The sequence below is a fragment of the Mustela lutreola genome, chromosome 11 (assembly GCF_030435805.1).
Source record: "Mustela lutreola isolate mMusLut2 chromosome 11, mMusLut2.pri, whole genome shotgun sequence".
Lineage (NCBI taxonomy): Eukaryota > Metazoa > Chordata > Mammalia > Carnivora > Mustelidae > Mustela > Mustela lutreola.
The window spans coordinates 47,329,894-47,344,042 of NC_081300.1; the positions used below are offsets into that span (position 1 = coordinate 47,329,894).

General features: G+C 46.5%; 1 protein-coding gene across 1 annotated transcript in view; it reads left to right on the forward strand.

Annotated features, from left to right (window-relative positions):
• Positions 1-535: 535 nt before the first annotated feature.
• The window catches only part of NPC1 (NPC intracellular cholesterol transporter 1), a 48,428-nt gene continuing 34,814 nt past the window's right edge, over positions 536-14,149 (forward strand). The window contains exon 1 of the mRNA XM_059140866.1: positions 536-738. Within this exon, the coding sequence (XP_058996849.1) occupies positions 682-738 (57 nt within the window). The 5' untranslated portion in view covers positions 536-681. The remainder of the gene's footprint in view (positions 739-14,149) is intronic.

The window sequence follows — 14,149 nt, forward strand, 5'->3', positions numbered from 1 at the left end:
GGTGAGCACACGGTCAGGCCACCGCTCGGGGCGTAACTGAATCCCGGGCACGGATTCCTTTTTGGCTGCTGAGTCTGGGGCGGAGAATTCGCTCGGAGTGCTAACCCGAGCCGAAATCAATACCTACTCCGCTGAGGAGTGGGATCGGAATTGGGAAAACAATCTCCAAGCGCTCCCATTTGCTAAAAACCCTCTCGCCCACCGTCCCCCGTCCGGGAAAGACAAAAAGGGGAAAAAGAGTTAAAACATCAATGCCACACACTTTCGGCACAACTCCAGCAATATCCTCCCAGCCGGGTTCCAGAAGTTCGGCTGCCCCAGTCTGGGATCCCTACCGTAAGTCGCACCCCCAAAACCGCAGGGCCGCAAAACGCAGAGCTGACCCTGCAGAGGAAGCCCCGCCAAAGGGGCGCTGCCCAGTCAGGCCCCGCCCCCGCCCCCGCCCCGCCTTCCCCGGGTCGGCCCCGCCCCAGAACGGGTCCCGGGCGTCCCGTCAGCGGCACCGCCCAGAAAGGGGAGGAGCCGACGACGCCTTCCTCTTTCCTGCTCCACGCTCGTAGTCCGCCGCCGGCGTCTGCTCCCTCCCTAGGCTGGCACGGCATCCTGAGGCAGCCCTGCGCGCCGAGCCGGGGCGAGCCCAGCCGAGTCCCGCCGCTGTCCGCAGCCCGGCACCGCGGCAGCATGACCGCGCGCGGCCCAGCGCTCGGCCTCCTCCTGCTGCTGCTCTGTCCCGCGCAGGTGAGCGGACGTCCGCGACCCGCGAGGGCTCTGGGGGGGGGACGAGGCGGGGGCGCGAGGCGGCGAGGGCCGGCGCGGGTCCAGCTGGTCCTGGGGAAGTTGGTTCAGCGATGGAGCCCCTGGCGCACCCCTACCCCCACCCCTGCTCCGGGTTCTTTCCCTGGCCGCGCACTCTTCTCTCTGGTCTGGAAGAGGGGGCAACTGGAAGCAGCTTGCTTGATCTCTGGAGCTCATTCCAGCTGCGCTCACCTCATTTCTGGGTTTAGGATGTGCAATCACGGGGAAGGACGAAAGCGGGTACAGAGGAGGAGGGATCCTGTTTATTTAACCTGCCTGTAAAAAAAAAAAAAAAAAAAAAAAAAAAAAAAAAACAAAAAACACACACACAAAAAAAAACCCGGCTACATGCGCACGAACTCTTTCTGAATTTGTTTAGAATATTCTACCCCTTTATTTCCCCTTCTTGTCTCCTGGATATGGTGGGGGGGTGGGGGGAGGGTAAAGAAGGGAAACAAATTGCCAAGTACCAAATTGAAACAGTCCTGAGTAATTCAGCTTGGTTTTATTGACAGCGCGAGTTACTTGTCATTAACTCTTTTACAATTTAGAAACTGGGACCCAGCAGAGGGTAATTGAGTTTCTCCTTGTCACAGTATTAGCTAGCTACAGAATGGGGCCCAGAGCTCAGTGACCCAACTCCCTGGGTCAGCTTTTCCTTGGTTCAAGTAACCTAGGGCATGAATGCCTCGCTGCTGTTTATTGTTATTACATGTTTCAGGTGCACAGCTTTGTAATTTAACATGTACACTACAGAGTTATCACAGTCTACTTACTATTCATCACCATACAGTTGACCCTTCACCCATTTTGTCCATTCCCCAACCCCTCTTCCCCTCTAGTCTGTTACTGGATCTTTGAGTTTGGTTTGGTTTGGTTTGTTAGATTCCCCATATCAGTGAAATGACCTGTATTTGTCTTTCTCTATCTGACTTATTTTACTTAGCATAATCCCCTCAAGGTCCATCCGTGTTGTTGCAAATAGCAAGATCTCATTTTTTTAAAATAGCTGATTGGTATTCCATTGTATAAATAAATATATCACATCTTTATTCATTCATCTATCAGTGGACATTTAGGTTGTTTACGTACCTTGATTATTGTGAATAATGCTGCTGTGAATGTAGGGATGCATAAATCTTTTCCAATTAGTGTTTTCATTTTTTTCCTGTAACTGTTCAGGGGTAGAATATCTAGGTCATAAGGTATTTCTATTCTTAATGTTTTGAGGAATCACATAGTCTTTTCCACCGTGGTTGTACCAATTTACAGTCCCACCAACAGTATACAAGTGCTTCCCTTTTTCCACACCCTCCCCAACTCTCGTCATTTCTTTTCTCTTTGATAATATCCATTGTAACAGGTGCAGGGTGATTCCTCATGGTGATTTTGATTTGCATTTCCCTAATAGTGATCTTGAGCAAAAGCATCTTTTCACGTAGCTATTGTATGTCTTGTGTGCTATCTGTATGTCTTTGAGGAAATGTCTGTTCAGATCTTCTGCCCGTTTTTTAATTGGGTTGCTTTTTTTGTTGGTGATGTTGAGTTGTATGGTTCTTTATATATTTTTGGATATCAACCCAGTTTGCCCAACATGTTATTGAAAAGACTGTCCTTTCTCTATTGTATATTCTTGGTTCATTTGTTGTAGATTAATTGTCCATACCTGTGTGGGTTTATTTCTGGGCTCTCAATTCTATTCCATTGATCTGTGTATCTTTTCTTATACCAATACCGTGCTACTTTGATTACTATAGCTTTGTAAAATAGTTTGAAATGAGGGAGTGTGAGATCTCCTGCCTTGTTCTTCTAAGATTCTTTTGGCTTTTGTGGTTCCACGTAAATTTTAGAATTATTTGTTCTGTTCTGAAGTATTCCTTTGGAATTTTGATAGGCATTTCACTGAATCTGTAGATTGCTTTAGGTGATATGGACATTTTAACAGTATTCTTCCAATTCATGAGCACAGAATTGTCTTTCCATTTCTTTGTGTTTTCTTCAGTTTCTTACATCAGTGTCTTACAGTTTTCACCTTGTTGGTTAAATTTATTCCAGATTTTTTTTCTTTTTTATATAATTGGAAATGGAATTACTTTCTTAATTTCTCTTTATGATACTTCACTGGTGGTGTGGGGAAACGCCACAGATTTTTGTGTAGTGATTTTGTATCCTGTGATTTTCCTGAATTCATGTATCATATCATCTGCAAATTGTGACAGTTTAACTTTTTCCTTTCTGATTTGGATGCCTTAATTTATTTTGCCTAATTGCCGTGGCTAGGACTTCCAATACTGTGTTGAACAAAAGGGACAAGAATAGGTATCCTGTTCTCCTATGAAGAACTTTCAGCTTTTCCCCATTGTGTATGATCTTAGCTGTAAGATTGTCATGATGGCCTTTATTATGTTGAGGTATGTTCCTTCTATATCCACTTTGTTGAGATTATCCATCATAAGTAAATGTTGAATTTTGTCAACTTCTTTTTCTGCATTTATCAAGACGATCGTATAATTTTTATCTGTTATCTTTTTGATGTGAGGTATCACATTGATTGATGTACAGATGTTGAACCATCCTTGAATCCATAGGATCAGTCCCTCTTGATCATGGCCTGTGATCCTTTTAATGTATTATTGGATTTGGTGTGATAATATTTAGTTGAGGATTTTTGCATCTGTGTTCATAAAGGATACTGGACTGTAATTTTTTTTTTTTTTTTTAATAATACCCTGGTCTGGTTTTGGTACACGGGTGATGCTGGCCTCATAAAATGTGTTTGGAAACTTTTCCTCCTCTTCAATTTTTTGGAAGACTTTGAATGTAGGTATTAAACCTTTTAATGTTTGGTGGGATTTGCCAATGAAGCCTCTGGTTGGTCCCTGAACTTTTGTTTGTTGGGCAGTTTTTTGATTACTGAAGACTTCCTTACTAGTAATCAGTCTTTTCATATTTCCTATTTCTTCATCATTCAGTCTTGCAAGGTTGTGTATTTCTAGGAATTCATCTATTTCTTTTAGGTTGTCCAGTTTGTTGGTTTGTAATTTTTTCATAGTAGTCTCTTATGATCCTTTGTATTTCTGCGATGTTAGTTGTCACTTCCCTTCATTTTTTATTTTGAGCCCTCTCTCTTTTTCCCTAGTCACAGACTGAAAGTGAAGAGGTGGAAAAAACATTCCATACAAATGGAAATGGAAAGAATATTGAAGTAGCTATACTCATATCAGACAAAATAGACTTTAGAACAAAGATTGTAGTAAGAGACAAAGGAAGGCATTCATTACGTAATGATAAAGAGGTCCACCAGCAAGAAGATACAACATTTATAAAGATACGTGCACCCAACATTGGAGCACCAAAATATATAAAACACATATTAACAGACTTAAAGGGAGAAGTTGAAAGCAATAGTAGTAGGAGAATTTAATAGCCCACTTTCATCAGTGGATGAAAAATCAATAAGGAAACATCAGTGTTAAATGACACAATAGACCAGGGGGACTTAATGGATATTGACAGCACTCCCTCTAAAAGCAGCAGAATACACATTTTCCTCTAGTGTACATGGAACTTCTGTAGGATCAATCACATGTCGGGTCACAAAACAAGTCTCTATAAAATAAAGAAGGTTGAAATCCTACCAAGCATCTTTTCTGATCACTTTATATGAAATGACAAATTAATTATAAGAGGAAACCCCACAAAAATGAGGAGATTAAACTACATGCTACTGATCAACCAGTGGGTCATTGAAGAAAATCAAAGGAGAAATTAAAAAATACCTAGAGACAAATTAAAACAGAAATATGACCTACTGATCTATATGGGATGCAGCAAAAGCAGTTCTTAGAGCAAAGTTCATAGCAATACAGCCTACTTCAAGGGAGAAGAAAAATCTCAAATAATGTAACTGTAACTTTATACTGAAAGGAACTAGAAAAAGAAAAAACCAAGGCCCCAAATTAGTAGAAGGAAGGGAATAATAAAGATCAGAGCAGAAATAAATGAATTAGAGAAACTGAAAAGACAAGAGAAAGGATCAATGAAATTAAGAGCTGGCTCTTTGTACAGAAAAAATTGACAAATCCTTAGCTGCATTCACTGCTCTTTCTGTGTCTGCAGTTTTCTCCTTTAAAACTAGAGTTGGGGGATAAAGTCTAAGGATACAGCGCTGATTAAACCAGATGAGGACGCAGGATTGGAGCTCTGGGATTCTGTCCTTGTGCCCACTTCTGTACATGTCAGTAAGGAGGAGGTAGTAAATCAGAGGGGGAAGCAGATTCGGGGCTTTCCCTGGATTAGGAAAACTTCTCCTTAAATTTCTGGGTAGTTCTTAGAAGCAGGTAGGTTTTGCTGACCCAGGAAGGGTCCAAGAGCCAAGAGAAGAGCTGTGGCTCCCTCCTTTCTCTATGTAGAGGGGATCCCCAACTGTGTGGGCTTGTGGGAGGGCACACCTCGGTGCCTGGTTGGGAGGCGAGGCAGAGGAGCAGGGGGGTGGTTTGGAATGGGGTCAGTGGGTAGATGACTCACTAGCTCTTGCTGTGGGCCTTTTACTCTGTCAGGTCTCAGGGTTTTGTTTTTGTTTTGAAGACTAACAATACCATGTAGGATTATTGGGGTTATTAGGTAACATGATCTATGGAGAGACCTTATCACTGTAGTAAAAACTCAAGAAACAGGAGCAATTCTGTGCCTTAAAGAAAATACAGCTCTTTCAGTTTGCCTCGAGTTTTAGGTCAGGATCTGGTAGACAGGCTTTACACTGGTAAGTAGCTTTAACATGCCTCTGAAATCCTTTCACCTCAAGATAATATCCAAGACTGATGGCCAATGAGTGCCTCTCCTCCTAGGGCTTTTTAGATAGGTCAGAGGTTCATCATGAGTCACTTGCAAAATGCCTAGGAAGGTCAGTAAATCTTAACTGGAAATATACCCTTGTTATATAACAAATTAATTCCCTTGCATGGGCAGAGGCTCCCAGTACCCCTGAATACAGTGGAGGTGGTGGTGGGGGTTCTGCTTTTAGAATTCTTACAGGGACAGCACCTTGTCTGGGGTGAGCCTGGGCACTCAGGAAGTTCTGTCACAGAATTAACAGACCTAACTGTCCTTTGTAAGGTCTGATAGACTTTTGGGGGGGATTTTTGCCTTTCTTAATTTTTAGTTCTTACAGATGATGAAAGAACATGAAACTGCATGGTTTGTAAACCTTCTGGTCATCCAAATAACGTGTGTGGTTTTGAGAAATCGTGTGTCTCTCTCCTGTCTGTAATTTTTACAGGCGTTTTCTTGAGGAACTTGGAACATAGGGAGGTATGGGTAGGAATTAAGCCATTACAATGATTTTTCCTGAAGAGATCAGCAGTGGTTTAATCTCTTGACCCAAGAGCATTGAAGAAAACCTACATTCACCCCAATTTCAGATGGTTACTTTTTCCGAGTCTCTCCTACTCCTTGTTTGATGCTGCGCTCAAATACCTTATTAACATAAGTAATCAAGGGAAAATGAGGTTTTTATTTTAGCGAGTGGGCAGAAAGAAAACGACTTGCTGAATGGGTCTTTGTATTGCTTCAGTGTTTGTCATATTACCCAGAACAAAGAATCCCTCTGGTGTGAAGACAGTATGATCTCTCTTTCCTGGGTAACCCTTCCCCACCCTCCACTCCCCCCCAAAGGGAGGCTTTTCAGCGTGTTTTAAGGAGGACACGTTATCTACTGCGGAAGCCAGGGTTAGACCCATCTCTAATCTGATCGTGGGTGCCCCTTTCTGCCCTGTCACCTGTAGTTCTGTGAAAGGCATCAGCTCTCCAGCCAAATAAACTACTTGCTGTCAAAATCCTGCCCATCTTCCAAGGCCCAGTTCAAATGCTGCATTATCCGTGAGATTTGTTACCCTGTCCCCCAGCTAGAAGGCCTTCTCTCTGAGTCTCTCAATCTGTGTTTATACTGCAGCAGCAGCCTTTACCTGGGTGTTGGTCTGGACTTTTCCTCTCACCAAGAGTGATCTTGGACAAACCAGTGATCCCCTAGAGCCTCTGTCTCCTTCCTCTGTAAAATCGGGTTAACATCTATGCCTACTTCTTACGGTTCTCATGGAAAGAGAACAAAATATTGCTTGCATTGAAGTAGTAGATTGTAGGCTCCTTGAGAGCAAGGACTGTATTTTACCATTTCCAGTATGGCCAAGAGTCTCTTTTCTGAGTCACTGGGTCATTTGGCCTTCGTGGGTTTAGGTGTAGGGATAAGATAGAAGGGATAAGATAGATAGGGATAAGATAGAAGGATTCAGAGGTGGTAGAAACCAGAATTGCATTGCTTTCTGGGTGATAATCAGTAATCAACTGTGGCCCAACAAATTTCTCTTTGCTTGGACTCTGCCTCTTATTTTCAGTGTTTGGAATATTTGCTTTGGCAAGAAAACTGAGGGGAACAAAAGAAGAAAAACTGTTTCTCATTTGTTTTGTGTTTTATATTTGACCCAAGCCTGTTTCTGATGCAAGTGTGCTATTGGGGGACTTGAGAGGGGAGTTTTAAAATTTGTTCTTTATCTTCTTATTGTCCCTTAGGCCAGAGGAACTCAAAGTTCCTGTCATTCACTAGTTTCATAAATGTAAAGTGGTTGCTATGGGCACAGTGTAGATACAAAAGTAGACCCTGTACGGAAGGCAGTCCATAAACTGTAAACGTTAGTAGCCTCTGTCCTTGGCTTGTTCATAGTTGACTGAAGAAGGGGGGATACATAAAATTACAATACGATGCAAAGTGTAGTCTAACAAAGGGAAGAACAAAATGTTATGGGCAGTCAGTTTTTGAACTGACCTTTGAAGGGTAAATTAATGCTTAACCAGGTAGACAAGAGGGAAACCGGAGAAAATGGGGGAGTTATCTAGTTGTTACGAAAAACCAATCAATTTGGTATGTAAGTTAACTCAAAACTTTTTCAAAACGATGTTGTAGATTGCAAGAAACTAAAAAAAGAGTTACCTAATTTGTGTGTAGTACTCCATTGCGAGGACACTGTGGTCTCGTTTTAACATTACAGGACCCCTCTAAAACACATGGGATGCTGTGTTTCTTGTTTTGCAGGAAATTACGGATACTAAGGATCAAGTGGTGTCCCAAAGTCACATAGCTAGTAAATGGTGGAGTAAGGGCTTGAACCACGGTCTTCTGACTTGTCCTCTAAATGTATTCAAAATCTTGCTACCAGATTCTCCATGTTTAGCAGGCAAAATTGAATGAGTGTTCAGCAGCTGTTCCAGATGGCCAATAGGGCATCTCCGTCAGGGCTTGCTCCTAGCTCCATTCTGGCTTCTCCAAAAGCCACTGATGAATCAGGGATCGTTTTATCCTGCTGGCCTGTCTCTTTGTTCACCTGCCACACTGTGTGAACATTCCATAGGAAAAGACCTGTGGATGGTATACACTCCCATCAACCTTCATGGTTTTGTTTTAGTTTGTGGCTTTGGATTATTTTTCAGTGGGTGCAAATGTCTAATACCAACTAGTAGTATGACCTTGGGCAAGTCCCTTCAACTGCAAGCTGGAAGGCTGATTTGAAAAGTGAAGATGAGCCGAGTCTATCTAACTAAAAAATGTATGAAGGAAACACCCATTTATAGGTATGCCTGGTGCTCTCACAGAGTATCCTTTGTTGTGTGGATCTGTTCACCCCAGGTTAGCTGTGAAACAGAGATCCAGAGATTTCCGTCAATGGAAGTCATACCAGACCAGCCTCTACCCCATATGTGCTGCCATATTTGTTTAGTCTGCCTCCCTGACTCCAGGGAAATGGCAGGCAGCTTACTCTCTGGGTAGGATGCTCCATGTCTCTGCCTCTATCCCATCCTGCGTTGTCCTGACCGGCCAGGCCAGCCTCTCTGTTCCCTTCATAGGCCTCCCCCTACCCCTGACCTGACCCATCTTGCTGGCACTGGAGCTGGTGTGGCTCCAGGTTCTGCTGTGAGCTCTGCCCATCCAAGACAGTGGCAGAGAGGATAGGACCCGGGCCCGCACTCTGCCTGCCGCGCGGTGGCCAGCGCAGGCTTCCAACTGAGGATGCTCAGCAGTAACCAACGTGACTTGACAGCTGCCTAGAGTCGTCCGTAGGAAGATGTAAATGGTACCGTTATTCCTACAGGTGAACACGTTTGTTCCCAGAGGGACGCTCTGCATGACACTCTGAGGTGACATCCGTACAGACGGAGCTGGAGCAGCTGGGGAGTGGGGCCCGGGGACAGGATAGAGAATGTTTAATTTACTTGGCCTTCAAAATCTTCATTCTCATTACTGCTTTTGTCACTTAGGAGCCACATGACCTCAGAGAGCCCTCCCTGAGCCTCCGTTTCCTTACCTGTAAAATGCTGCCCTACTGTACTAGAGGGTATCTGAGAAGTAGGCTAGGTGGGAGGGAAGGAATCCCCTTACTTTGTGTCTAGCACGCGGCCGATGTTCATGAAGTGTTTTCTGATGAGTTCGTTAGTCCTTGAGATTTACTGCAGCCGCCTGGAGTGCAGTACTCTGCTGCCGGTGTCCATAGCCTCTCCCCATAATCCGTGTGCTTCTGTAGAGCTCCCCGTCAGGGTCTGTTTACCATTGCTATAGTGGCTGACATGTAGCAGAAGGGACTTTTTTTTTTTTTAAACTTGCTGCACCCCTGTTATTATTGCAAGAAACTTCCCTGGCCAGTCCCGTACCAGATGGCTAAGCTCCGGAGCATGTTGTGAAATAGTCATCTGACCTGACCTTTGCAAGCAGACTCACTCTAGCCGTGTAACTCCTGAATTCGGGTGGAGAGCCAGAACAAGCAGTGGTTCTCATTTCTGAACTGCTTACGTCATCTGTTTGAACTCCTTCAGCTCATGGAGAGATTTGACGGTTCCTGCATCGGGAAGCGCAGGGGCAGATACTGCAGAGAGTTTCTGAGGCAATACAGCAGCCAGGCTCTGTGCCTAATGATTCTGCCATCTTCCTAGGTAGGGAGTCCACACAAGAGCCAGAAATGGCCCTCGGAACCTCTCTCCCCACATACCCGACGTTGAATGAATTCTCGTGAATTCTGCTTCATCCCATGGCAGGAGCCCACAGGTTCGGCCTGGCCAGAGCCTGTCATTGTGAATAAAGTTTGCTCCCCGCCTCCTACAGCCATCACTTGCCTGGCGTCTGTGCTTGTTTTTGAGCTACAACAGGTTTGTTGAGTATCCTCCGCAAAGACCTTACAGCCCATAAGCCTACGATATTTCCTGTTTGGCCCTCTTCGAGAAAGCCCGATGAATACGGTGGGGCAGTTGGGTTGAGCCAAAAGCCAGCCTGTGCAGGGTTGTTGAGGCTTATTTGTGAAAAAGCTGTTTCAAAGTGACTTTCACTTGTCCGTCTCTACTGGTTACCTGTTGGGAGGAATTAAAAGCCTACAAAACCCAGATCTAAAACAGTAGCATTGGCTGTATCTGAGAAGGGGGTGCTTACTTGGCATATACCTGTGAGGTTGCAGATTTGTGATGAGCGGGGACGGAGTCCATAAGGGGAGGAGGACATAAATCCCACAGTTGTTTATTTTTAACATTTTAGGAATCGGTAAAATTTTAAAACGCTCCAATAAGATGGTTCTTGTGGTTATAAATAGCTCTGTATGCCTGGTCGGTGTCCACGAGACCTACTGTGAAGAATCATTACCCTTTGGGTTCGGATCTCTGGGCCCGGAGCACCGCCTTAACGAGACATGTCACGTGGCTGTCAGACCCGGAGTTTCTGATTCTGTTTGCCCTGGAGGTTGGTCATGCTTCTCTGTTCCGTCTGAATGTAGTGACTGACAGCATGCTCGCTCTCTGCAGTCCTTGCCAGTGGGCTTTTCTCCCGTGTGAAGGACATCTGAACTCATGTCTCCTGGCAAAACACACAGGGTATGAAACAGACAGCTTTTAGGTGGACAGCTCAGTGACCTGAAGGACGGCCGGTACGTGCAGCCACCGGCCGTCTCCAGCCCTGAGCTCAGGTTTGGTCAGACGCACTTTGGGCCCCAGCAGACCACAGACATTGCTAGGTTTGTTTCTGCGTTGCTTCCTCAAGTGGGCTTTACGGATGTGAAGTCAGCAGCAGGCATTCTCAAAGCCTAGTAAAGGCAGTGTTCAGCCACACCTCACTTTTTGAAAAGCAGGTGCTTTGCCTAGAAAGGAGGCATGTGCTGTGTGTGAGCTGCTGGTTGCATGGTGCATTCTTGCTCTCAGCGTCAGCTCATGCCTGGACATCCCGAGGATGCTAAGGTGCACCTGTCATCTTGGTCCATAAAGTCCTGACCACCGGCTGTGCGGTGGCCATTTGGAGACTGGAAATCCAGTCATTCCAACACCAGCTAGGGTCTTGGTGAGATGAGAGATGAGCGTGGCCCAGCCAGGGGTGACTCTGGGAGGAGCCTGTGGCATAAGGAACTCTGGCTTCCAGAACAGCCAGGAAGCAGCCAAGCCTTGGGTGGGGTCTGGCTTGGCCATTTTTAGATGTGGCCTCAGATGAGTCACTCTACCTGAGTAACCGGCAGTTTGCTCTTCTGTACAAGGGTGTTGTTCCAGTACCAGCCCTCCAGAACTGAAGATTGAGGGATCCAATGCCTGGATGCTGGGAGAGGCGGCCGCATACCCTCCGGGGAGCCATTGGACCAGTGCTGCTCAGGGAGGGGAGGGGCTGTGCTTGCCTGGGTCCCGCAGGCCCACCAGGACCCCAGGGGAGATGGTGGTCAAGGAGTGGCTTTGTAGGGTAACAGGAGCATGGGGAGTGTCGGGGTGGGAGACGCAAAGGCACAGGGCTAGGCAGGTCCCCCTCAGTGTGGGACAGAAGGTATGGAGGGGTGGGACATGAGCGTGCACACTGGAGTCAGGTGGGGCCGCTGGCGCTTGTCTCACAGGCCGCAGGAAGGTGGATGGAAGTATCGGAGCATCAGAAAGCTCTGGCACCCCAGCTCAGGAAGAGCCCAGCTGGTGGCTGTGTAGGAGGTGGTAGGGGTGGGTCGGGGGTGGCCCCCAGGGGAGTAGTGCACAGGGGAACAAAGGGTGGCTGTGGGCTCAGCAGGGAAGGAAGGGACACAGAAAGGGTACCTGCACTGGGAGCTTCCCAGGAGGAGAGATTGGCAGTGGAGGAAGGACTGGTTTCCTTTGGAAGCCTGGGACTGTGGGGCAGGTCACGAGAAGTGCAGCTGGAGAGGCATCGGGGTCGTTTGGCCAAGAGGGAGGATGAAATCAGAGCGGTGTTTATCTGTAGGAGCAGACGAAAGGATGCACAGGGATGCACGAAGAGATGAGGTCGAGAAGGTAGAAGAGAGGGGGTCAGGTGGTGGAGGCCCCTGAGGAGGCTGAGAAATGCCGCACCAGCACCAGCTGGTTTTCAGGTTTTCAGCCCATGGTGATCAGAGGGAGGGGAGGCGAGAGAGCGCTGAGGGGGGAAAGGAGGGCTCCCCACCAGCACAGCTGTGCAAGTGAGTGCACCCATGCCTGTGCCTCGTGCAAGGTAGGGCGGGGAGGCGGTGTGCTGCTAGACTGAGGATTCAGAGTCTCTTTCTGCAACTGGAATGTTCTGGTTTGAATTGTGATTCTGCCACTCTTACACAAATCAGCTTCTCTGTGCCTCCCATTTCCTCATCTGTAAAATGGGTATGATAGCACCTCTGTCATCAGCTTGTTCATCAGGATTAATAGCATTAATATATGAAGAGCAGTGAAACAGTGCCTAACACATAAGCAAATGGCTTGTAAGTGGCTTTGGGCCCCACTGGGTTGGGGATGCTTCTAGAGGCAGGACAACCTTGGGAAGCAAACCTAGAAGGATTGAGTCAAGCACAATTTTCCTGAGCCCAAAGAAATGTCAGGTGTTTTGCTTCAGGTCTTTAGATCCTTTACTGAGGTCCCAGCAGTTAGAAGACGGTAATCATTTCTTGCGTTGGATTGTATAGTGCTTTTGAGTTTACCAAGTACTTCCACATATAGTCCCGTATCCGATCTTCGCAGCGAACCTGTGAGATTGGCAGCCATTATGAGCCATTCGCAGGGAGCAGAACTGCTCGGCCCAGGCTGGGGACTTGCCCCACGTGCCGTCAGGCTCGGCGTGCACGCTGATTGAGAGCCTCCCGGGTTCTGAGGATCAGAACCTGGGGCTCCTGACCTTCCCCCACTCCCCTGTCCCACCTCTATTTTGCCAGGCTATGGAAACTTCGCATTGAAATAAGAGCTGTGGGTTATAAAGGATGACTGTGAACCACAGTGCCCTGGGCCTTTATTTTCTTTCATAGCGCTGAACGCTGAGGAAAGGGAACCAAGACTCCACACCCGCCTCCCATTAGTCATGCCAGAGTTGTGGTTTGTTGACTGGGTTTCTGTCACTCCGGTGGGTGACTTGCCAGAGTGCCCCAGGCCTGGGCCTGCTTGCCCGTTGGGTCTGTTGAGCATTCTGCCAGGTCTGGGAGTGAGGGGCCACTTGGATTTAAATGTCAGTCTCAGCAGTTATGCCTCCTTCTTTGCAAAAAAGGCAAAAAGCCTTTTCAAATGTCAGTAGATGGATAATTTCCTTTTAATTGTAAAACTGGAGTTTGGGAAAAAGCTGTACTTTCCCTGGAATCACTAGGTCCGTGGCCTAATTGCTGTAATTCTTTTCAAATCAAAATAGTGGTGGAATTTTGCAACTTCTAGGCAAAGGTTTGATATGTGGCATTGTTGAATACTTGTCACTTCCTCCTTTGTATAATTTCCCTTCCTTGTGAGTAAACATATATTTTAATGAGTCCTGATAGGTGTAAGTGATGATGTCTGTTTTAAAATATCTGGAGGGGGGGGCACCTGGGTGGCTCAGTGGGCTAAGCTGCTGCCTTGGGCTCAGGTCGTGATCTCAGGGTCCTGGGATCGAGTCCCGCATCGGGCTCTCTGCTCAGCAGGGAGCCTGCTTCCTCCTCTCTCTCTGCCTGCCTCTCTGCCTACTTGTGATCTCTCTCTCTCTCTCTGTCAAATAAATAAATAAATAAATAAAAATTAATAAAATAAAATATCTGGAGGGGCACCTGGGTGGCTCAGTGGGTTAAAGCCTCTGCATTCGGCTCAGGTCATGATCCCAGGGTGCTGGGATCGAGCCCCATGTCAGGCTCTCTCCTCTGCAGGGAGCCTGCTTCCTCCTCTTTCTTGCCTGCCTCTCTGCCTACTTGTGATCTCTGTCTGTCAAATAAATAAATAAAATCTTTTTAAAATAAAATATCTGGAGAATGAGAGGCACTGGGTGGCTTAGTCGTTTAGGCATCTGACTCTTGGTTTCGGCTCGGGTTGTGATCTCAGCGTCTTGGGGTGGAGGCCTACAGCAGACTCCACAGTCAGCTGGGAGTCTGCTTGG